Genomic DNA, 10,000 nt, shown 5'->3' on the forward strand with positions numbered 1-10,000 from the left:
AGCTAGTATGACCTGTATTATAACACCTACTATTAAGCTAGTATGACCTGTACTATTACAGCTACTATTAAGCTAGCATGACCTGTACTATAACACCTACTGTTAAGCTAGTATGACCTGTACTATTACACCTACTATTAAGCTAGTATGACCTGTACTATTACATCTACTATGAAGCTAGTATGACCTGTACTATTACATCTATTATTAGGCTAGTATGACCTGTACTATTACACCTACTATTAAGCTAGTATGACCTGTACTATTACACCTACTATTAAGCTAGTATGACCTGTACTATTACACCTACTATTAAGCTAGTATGACCTGTACTATTACACCTACTATTAAGCTAGTATGACCTGTACTACAACACCTACTATTAAGTTAGGATTATCTGTACTATAACACATACTATTAAGCTAGTATGACCTGTACTATAACACCTACTATAAAACTAGTTTGATCTGTGCTATTACACCTACCATGAAGCTAGTATGACCTGTACAACACCTACTATTAAGTTAGGATTATCTGTACTATAACACCTACTATTAAGCTAGTATGACCTGTACTATTACACCTACTATGAAGCTACTATGACCTGTACTATTACACCTACTATTAATCTAGTATGACCTGTACTACAACACCTACTATGAAGCTAGTATGACCTGTACTATTACACCTACTATGAAGCTACTATGACCTGTACTATTACACATACTATGAATCTAGTATGACCTGTACTATAAGACCTACTATTAAGCTAGTATGACCTGTGCTATAACACCTACTATGAAGCTAGTATGACTTGTATTATAACACCTACTATTAAGTTAGCATTATCTGTACTATGATAAGATACTATGACCTGTATATTAAGATACTATGACCTGTACTATAACAACTACTATTAAGCTAGTATGACCTGTACTATTACACCTACTATTAACTACTTCCAGCATTACATGAATACTAACAAGCACGACACGTTACGTCACGACTTACTTCATCACCGGAGTAGTAAGTCGACGTTCCTTGACGCACGACGGTGTTGGGCTCAACCTCGTCGTCCAGGTACATCACGTCGACGTCTGTGATGAGCGGCGTTGAGATCTCCTCGTAGAAGTTCCTGAGTTGGTCGGCGGGATGGGCGTGGGCGTGGGCGTCGATCTTGCGGGTGAATCCACGGTTGTCTGTGCTCACCTGACGGAGCAGTCTGCGGGGGAAGGGTTAATGTTCATGCAGATTTTGTGTACCAGAGAACGCTACTATTAAGCTACTATAACCTGTACTATTACACCTACTATGAAGCTAGTATGACCTGTACTATTACACCTACTATGAAGCTAGTATGACCTGTACTATTAAACCTACTATGAAGCTAGTATGACCTGTGCTATAACACCTACTATTAAGCTACCAAGACCTGTACTATAAAACCTACTATGAAGCTAGTATGACCTGCTTGCGGGATTTTATGTTGCAGCTGTTTTTTGGAAATATGTGAGGTACAAGGGTTCCCTCAGGGCTTTGACCCCAAACAGAGTGCAAATATATATTATTCTATCAAAAAATGGATGGTAAGTTTAGTTCTGATCGGTGTTGGAATGCGGGTTTTCGTTTCCGTAGATTTATCGAGGGGGGGTTGTGGGTTGGGGGCTATGGAGGTTGGGATGCTGGTTATTGGTTCCGTAGAGGTTTAATAGGTTCAAATGTTTATTTAATTCGGAAGATCGGAATGTACAAGCACTTTGGAATGCTGGTTATTGTTTCCGTAGAGGTTTGATATGTTCAAATGTTTTTTTTCTTATTTGGAAGGTCGGTATGTATGAGCACTTTGGAAAGCTGGTTATTGGTTCCGTAGAGGTTTAATAGGTTCAAATGTTTATCTCATTTGGAAGATCGGAATGTATGAGAACATTGGAATGCTGGTTCTTTCCGTAAAAGCTTAATATGTTCAAATGTTTATCTCATTTGGAATTTCGGAACGTATAAGTACTTGATATCATCTATATATACACAAATCTACATCCATTTTCAGTCGCAAATCTATTTAAAGAATGTATAATACTCACACACACACAAACACTCTACCGTATCCAACTCCCTATCAATCTACACACACTATCTATCTATCTACTCATCCACACACACACAAGACTTCAGCAGCTTCTTATCTCACCGCATATCTGCATCTCCACCAAAACCAAGCGAGAAGATCGGGTAGTTGTGGATGTTGGCTTCTCGTACGTTTCTGCGAAGCAAATCTGACTTGGTTTCCCCCAAGTTGGGCTTGCCGTCCGTCAGGAACACCACCTGCGAGGAAGGGGGGAGGTTTTAGCTTCGGGATGGAGGACTCGTGTGGGGATATAGGCTGGGTATGAGGGTATGAGCTTTGGAACACTCGCTGGGTATGAGGGTATAAGGATATAAAGCTTTGGAACACTCGCTGGGTATGACGGGTATGAGGGTATAAGGTTTGGAACACTCGCTGGGTATGTGGGTATGAGCTTTGGAACACGCGCTGGGTTTGAGGGTATAAGCTTTGGAACACGCGCTGGCTATGAGGGTATGAGCTTTGGAACACGCGCTGGGTTTGAGGGTATAAGCTTTGGAACACTCGCTGGCTATGAGGGTATGAGCTTTGGAACACTCGCTGGCTATGAGGGTATAAGCTTTGGAACACTCGCTGGGTATGAGGATATAGGCTTTGGAACACTCGCTAGGTATGAGGGTATGAGGGTATAAAGCTTTGGAACACTCGCTGGGTATGAAGGTATGAGCTTTGGAACACGCGCTGGGTATGAGGGTATGAGCTTTGGAACACGCGCTGGGTATGAGGGTATGAGCTTTGGAACACTCGCTGGGTATGTGGGTATGAGGTTTGGAACACTCACTGGGTATGAGATTTGGAACACTCGCTGGCTAGGAGGATATGAGTTTTGCAACACTTGCTGGGTTTGAGGGTATAAGTTTTGGAACACTCGCTGGGTTCGAAGGTATGAGCTTTGGAACACGCGCTGGGTATGTGGATATGAGCTTTAGACCACTCGCTGGGTATGTGGGTATAAGCTTTGGAACACTCGCTGGGTATGAGGGTATAAGGTTTAGAACACTCGCTAAGTTTGGTAATCTAAGCTTTGGAATACTCACTGGGTATGTGGTATAAGCTTTGGAATACTCGCTGGGTATAAGGATATAAGCTTTAGGAATATTCGCTAAGTTTGGCGATCTAGACTTCAAAAAAGAACACTCGTTATATGTTTTAAGGATCTGCCATTCAGAGTTCGAAGAGGTAGATGCTTCTCAAATATACATCTAGTGTTCAAAGCCTCTGTAATATCCATGGAACATTCGCTGGTTAATTAAGGTGTTCTTTCACGCTTAAGATAAATAAGATGTAAATAGAAATGAAAAGAAGTAATGTTTATATATCAAAATGTAATACCCCAAAAAGTACTTGAATTATTGAAATATATAGGAGGGAAAACATGGCACTGCAAACCAACCATCCATCAATCAAAATACTCGAACACACTAAAACACACAATCACAACACTCCAACACACTAAAACACACAAAGACAACACTCGAACACACCAAAACACAATCACAACATTCGAACACACTAAAACAATCAATCACAACACTCGAACACACTACAACACACACAATCACCATCATCAATGCACAAGCATGACCAAATAACAAAAAAACAAAACAAAAACAAACCTGTTTAGCTGCCGTGGTTTCATTTACTCCAACACACTACAACACACAATCACCATCATCAATGCACAAACATGTCCCAAAAAAACAAAACAAAAAAACAAACAAACAAACATACCTGTTTAGCTGCCGTGGTTTCATTGAAATTGTTCATCTCCAGAATGGCCCTGAGGAGTGCCTCGTTGAAGTTGGTGCCTCCCATGGCGTGGAGTCGCTTGATCTTGGTCACTCCTCGCTCCACGTCCTTGGGGTTGGCCGTGAACACTCCCAGCGAGGTCACGCGGGTCGAGAACACCAAGACCTGTGGGGTGAGGCCTGCGTGAGGGCGTGGGGTTTGTTGGGGTTTTGGAGGAGGGAAGGAGTAGTTATCTTTTTATCTAAATGTATACATTTATCTCTCTCTCTCTCTCTCTCTCTCTCTCTCTCTCTCTCTCTCTCTCTCTCTCTCTCTCTCTCTCTCTATATATATATATATATATATATATATATATATGTGTGTGTGTGTGTGTGTGTGTGTGTGTGTGTGTGTGTGTGTGTGTGTGTGTGTGTGTGTGTGTGTGTGTGTGTATACATATATATATATACATATATATATATATATATATATATATATATATATATATATATATATATAATAATAATAATAATAATAATAATAATAATAATAATAATAATAAAAATTATATATATATATATATATATATATATATATATGTATGTATGTATGTATATAAATGCTTCCATGTTCTCCCTCTTTTTTAAATTCTTTTTCCTCACTTTCTTCTCTTCCCCTCTTTCATATTTCTTCACTCACCCTCCATCACCTCGAAAAATCATCTGGTTTTATAGTCTATCTCTGTCTGTATCTCTCTCTTTCCATTCCTACCCCCTCCTACCATCTCCCTCCATTCCTGCCTCTCCGCTTTGCTCCATCCCCCCTCCCTCCCTACCTCCCTTTCCCCCTCCTTCCCACTCTCCCCCTCTTCTTCACACTCTCTCCTTCTCTTCCCCCCTCCCTCCCACTCTCCCCCTCTTCTTCACACTCTCTCCTTCTCTTCCCCCCTCCCTCCCACTCTCCCCCTCTTCTTCACACTCTCTCCCTCCCTTTCCCCCTCCCTCCCACTCTCCCCCTCTTCTTCACCCTCTCCCATTCCACTCTCTCCCTCCCTCCCACTCTCCCCCTCTTCTTCACCCTCTCCCATTCCACTCTCTCCCTCCCTACCCCATTTTCCCCTCCCACCCACTCTCCCCCTCTTCTTCACCCTCTCCCATTCCACTCTCTCCCTCCCAATTTCCCCTCTTCTTCACCCTCTCAATGCACTCCCTCCCTCCCTCTCCCACCTCCTCCTCCCTCCCTCCCAATCTCCCCTCTTCTTCACCCTCCCCCATTCCACTCTCTCCCTCCCTCCCACTCTCCCCCTCTTCTTCACCCTCTCCCATTCCACTCTCTCCCTCCCTACCCCATTTTCCCCTCCCACCCACTCTCCCCCTCTTCTTCACCCTCTCCCATTCCACTCTCTCCCTCCCAATTTCCCCTCTTCTTCACCCTCTCAATGCACTCCCTCCCTCCCTCTCCCACCTCCTCCTCCCTCCCTCCCAATCTCCCCTCTTCTTCACCCTCCCCCATTCCACTCTCTCCCTCCCTCCCTACCTCTCCTTTCTCCTCCCTCCCACTCTCCCCTCTTCTTCATCCTCTACCAGTCCACTCTCTCCTACCGTCCCTCTCCCAACATCTCCCTCTCACTCTCCCCTCTTCTTCACCCTCACTCATTCCACTCTCTCCTTCCCTCCCTTCCTCTCCCACCTCCTCCTTCCCAATCTCCCCCTCTTCTTCACCCTCTCCCACCTCCTCCCTCCCACTCTCCCCTCTTCTTCACCCTCTCTCAATCCACTCTCTCCTTCCCTCCCTATCTCCCTTCCCCTCTTCTTCACCCTCTCTCCTTCCCTCCCTACCTCTCCCATCTCCTCCCTCCCTACCTCTCCCATCTCCTCCCTCCCTACCTCTCCCATCTCCTCCCTCCCACTCTCCCCCTCTTCTTCACCCTCTCCCACCTCCTCCCTCCCGCTCTCCCCCTCTCCCCCTCTTCTTCACCCTCTACCAGTCCACTCTCTCCTACCGTCCCTCTCCCACCTCCTCCCTCTCACTCTCCCCCTCTTCTTCACCCTCTCTCATTCCACTCTCTCCTTCCCTCCCTTCCTCTCCCACCTCCTCCCTCCCAATCTCCCCTCTTCTTTACCATCTCCCATTCCACTCCCTCCCTCCCTCCCCCTCCTTTCTCCTCCCTCCCATCCCTTCGCTCACACCTCGAAAGAATCCTCCGGCTTCATACTGTGAAGAATAGACTCCATGGCGAGCTTCAGTTGGTCGAGTTTGCCGAAGTCGTACATAGACCCCGAGATGTCGAGAACGAAGACAGTGTGGGTGGGCAGCTTGGGTAGTCCCTCGGGGCAGAAATAGTGGACGAAGAAGCCCCCCAGGATCTGTGGAAGAAAGGTGGCGTGAGGATAGCGTCGGAATGGTGGATGGTGGGTATAAGATGGTGTGAAGATGGTGTGAAGATGGTGGATGACGTCATAAGGTGGTCGGTGATGTCATGGGATGGTGAGAGAGAGTAACTCCATGGTATAAATATGGTGTAAAGATAGCGAATGATATTTTAAAGGTATGAAGGTGGTGTATGAGGCTATAAGATGGTGAAAGATGGTATATAAGAAGGTAGTTGGAAAGGTGCGCAGGAGTTAATCATAAATCACACATTCACATTAGCAGTGGTACAATTAGCTCTTAAATAAAATTACACATTCCCCTATAAAACTTAGCAGTGACACTCCAGTGACGTATGAAAATCACAATCCTAATTTGGTGAGAGCTGTGAGAGCAACGACCTTACCTTACCGAGCCACTCAATGAGCCAGTGCAATCAGCTGCTAGAGTAAAAATTACAGGCTCTTCGTTGCGGCATAAACGACTGTTTAGATCAGTGTTGTCCAAACATTTTCGCCTATCGTACCCTTTATTATCTTCACGTACCGTTACGTACTCTCCATAGGGAAACAAGATGTGTTATAATACAAATAATATACTAATTATGAAAAGACTGCATTGCAGGAGTCTTGATAAAAAAATCAAATTTAATAAACGAATAAAAAAGATGATTTAATAACAAAATGCTTTAAAGATACACAAAAATGTTTGTTCACGTACCCTTATGATCTATATTACGTACCCCCCATTTTGGACAACACTGGTTTAGATAATGGGACTAAAAAGAGGCTCTGAACCAACTTATGAGGACCGCAGCTGGGAACAAACAAGCACACAACTGCAAGCGCACATAACTTGGAGTAGACTGGACAGCTATGACATGATGGGGCGTCATCCCGGCGTGAGCGACAGCCTAACCATGACATGGCAGGAAGCCGTTAGTCGTTAGTGGGTTAAATCCCATATTATGCCATTATACAACCATAGGAAAACCGCATTCATCATATTAGAGCAATAGTAATGATACTTTTCAATCATGATGAATCCATAAAAAAATACATAAATTTTCTAACAGTACGAGGGATGACGCTAACACATAACGCAACATAATGTAATAAAGGAGTTACACTAACACATTATAACACAGCATATGTAATAGGAGAAGTGACACATCATAACGCAGGGTAACATCAAAGACTATCTACGAAAGACAGGAAACATGCTATCTAACGCACTCTAAAAAATGTGAGTTCCCCGGTCGTCCACCAGCGCCATCTGTTGACTCGACGCCCAACTAAACATCCGACGTCGTTCAGTGGGGGTGTGCTCACTCGGGTTCATGTTCTTGGTCAGTTCAGACTTATTCAGAGGGGGTTATGAATAGCTTATTTAATAATAAATTTATATATATATATAATTCATATCGTATCATGACTTTGTAGTAGCATTTATTTTCTTCATATAATTCTTTCGCCCCTCCCAGCCCGAAACTACCCATTCGGCAATTTATGGCTGGTTAACAATTATAAATTGGTAGTTTATGCATGCACGGCATACATACGGCGTATGCAACATGCCATATACAGGACACATTAAACCACGTGGCACAATGAACTTATAGGCCTACAGTCACATGACATTAGTGACATATAATGTATATGATTATATTGCCAAAAATGCATCAATACATAGAAATTGAGTATGATAGATTAAAGAAAATTATTACAATATCTTTATAAGAATAATAACAAAACCTTTCCAGATAAATGGCCGAAATACACATTCTTATTTCAATTCTTCGCATTGCGACCGCATGATTTTGAGATTAATTTCCTCATTTTATGTTTGGTTGGGGGACTGTCCCCTAACCCCCTTTCCTAGGAGCTGCCTGGAATGCATCTGCTACACCTTGTATACTCTCGCTAGGAGCTCGAAACAGGCCACCCGTCGTTGTCCTGTTAACATTTGAACTTATTTTACTTTTTTCTATATTTCTGTTTGGGTAAATGTTTATGATAGGACCGCACCCGTCAGAGACGAAGTCCCCGACTCCCGCCAACAAGGTTGGGGGATCCCGTGGGGAATTGGGGGTTGGGGGGGGTGATTTCGTTCATACAAATGCATTCTAAAAAGCAAAAGAATGTGGGGAATTGAAAATCCGAGCCAAGGATAGTATTTCAGATGACAAAGAAAGTGAAAAATGGTAGAAATCCGAGAGAAGATTCGGCCACAGATGATTCGATACGGTGTTGCGCGAGCGAACGATCGAGTGAACCGTATCTCAAACGCACGAACGACCAGTAGGATCGCCGTATGAACCAAAAAACCTTCCTAACCTGGGGGCTACGCCCCCGAACCCCCTCCCGATTCCCGTATTTCCCTACCGGGGGCTTCGCCCCCGGGCCCCCTCCCGATTATCTAGCTTCCCTACCGGTGCCTCTATATCGACACTGACTACACTTGAAATACAAAATGAATTTACCTTAAAGTTGGGGGGACGGTGGTTGAGGAAGTGACGAACCGCAGACGAAATTCTACAACTGGAACACGGTTATTGTATTTCACTGAGTTTCGTGTTATCCCCGATATTGCAACGATTTCAGTGAGTGATCGATTTCACCGCAAAGTTGGAAAAATCGGAAACGCTAGTAGCAATGTAAACAACCTTCACCTTTGAAACAAACAACGAGAACTGTAACAACAGAACTGTCAACTTTGCCGGGAGAGGGCATCGATGCGCAAGTATGGATATACCAGGTATTTCTAATGAAACTATGGTGCATATATGGTAAAATCGTTCACATCGTGTATTTAAGGAATGAACATTTGATAAATCCGCTTTTCGTTAAAATTTCAAATAAATTAGAATACAGAAATACGTTTTACTACAGTGCATTTATGAGAAATTTGTCGTGACGTCACTAACTACATGCGCCAAAACAGTTCATGTTGGGTTCCCGCTCAGCTAAGTGGTTCGCTGCGACGCGAGGGGGTTGGACTTGGTCGCTGGAGGCTCGTGGGGACTTTCTGCGCGCCAACTTTTCCTCATTTAACTCGAAGAGGTTCGCTTCTGCAAGTCAATTTTGATAACAATGCATGTAGTTTTTCATCGCCTACAACGCTATGATCTTCAATTTTCTCCTAGTCGGTGCGGTCCTATCGTAAACCTTAACCGAAAAGAAATATGTTATCTATTCTCTTCCTTTTGCTTTTTACAAGCAGAACAAGGATAAGACTTTCCTGGCAATGTCGGAACTGTCAGAACAATTTTCGCGCTTCTAAGTAAACAAACAGACGGGTATGAGATGACGTCACGAGATGCTCACTAACGCCATCTATTGCGCCGACGCCGCATTACTCACAGAATTTTGCTCGACTTTCCGGTCTTTCGTAGATAGTCTTTGGTAACATGCAGTAACATACAAACCCTTACCTGTATTTCTCCTCCATCAGCCTGTCTATCCACATCGTAAGAAATGCTTAAAAGACCTTCTTTATCTTCTTCGCTGTCTACTTCATTCGCATCTATGCTATCATCATCGTTCTCTTCATTGTTTCCGTCTTCATCACGTATATTTTTGGCTCTTGCAGTAATATTTTCTTCCCGGTAAGTCAGCAGTATTTCCGAAGGACTTAGCCGCTCCTGATGTACTAAAGAAAACGGGAAGAATATAACGTGTTAAAGAAAATGAAAAAAAAGAAGAAAATGCGGTAACGCTATCATTCTTTGCGTTGTTCTCGTTGTTACATGGGAGACAAGAAAAATAAAAGAAATAAATA

General features: G+C 43.5%; 1 protein-coding gene across 1 annotated transcript in view; it reads right to left on the bottom strand.

Moving 5' to 3' along the window:
- The window catches only part of LOC113811072 (inter-alpha-trypsin inhibitor heavy chain H5), a 54,610-nt gene that overhangs the window by 11,981 nt on the left and 32,629 nt on the right, over window positions 1-10,000 (bottom strand). The window contains exons 7-11 of the mRNA XM_070118835.1: window positions 9,654-9,871; window positions 6,040-6,216; window positions 3,854-4,036; window positions 2,189-2,322; window positions 1,012-1,222 (exon numbers count right to left, since the gene is read on the bottom strand). Of these exons, the coding sequence (XP_069974936.1) occupies window positions 1,012-1,222; window positions 2,189-2,322; window positions 3,854-4,036; window positions 6,040-6,216; window positions 9,654-9,871 (923 nt within the window). The remainder of the gene's footprint in view (window positions 1-1,011; window positions 1,223-2,188; window positions 2,323-3,853; window positions 4,037-6,039; window positions 6,217-9,653; window positions 9,872-10,000) is intronic.

The sequence above is a fragment of the Penaeus vannamei genome, chromosome 43, assembly GCF_042767895.1.
Source record: "Penaeus vannamei isolate JL-2024 chromosome 43, ASM4276789v1, whole genome shotgun sequence".
In the NCBI taxonomy this organism is placed as follows: domain Eukaryota; kingdom Metazoa; phylum Arthropoda; class Malacostraca; order Decapoda; family Penaeidae; genus Penaeus; species Penaeus vannamei.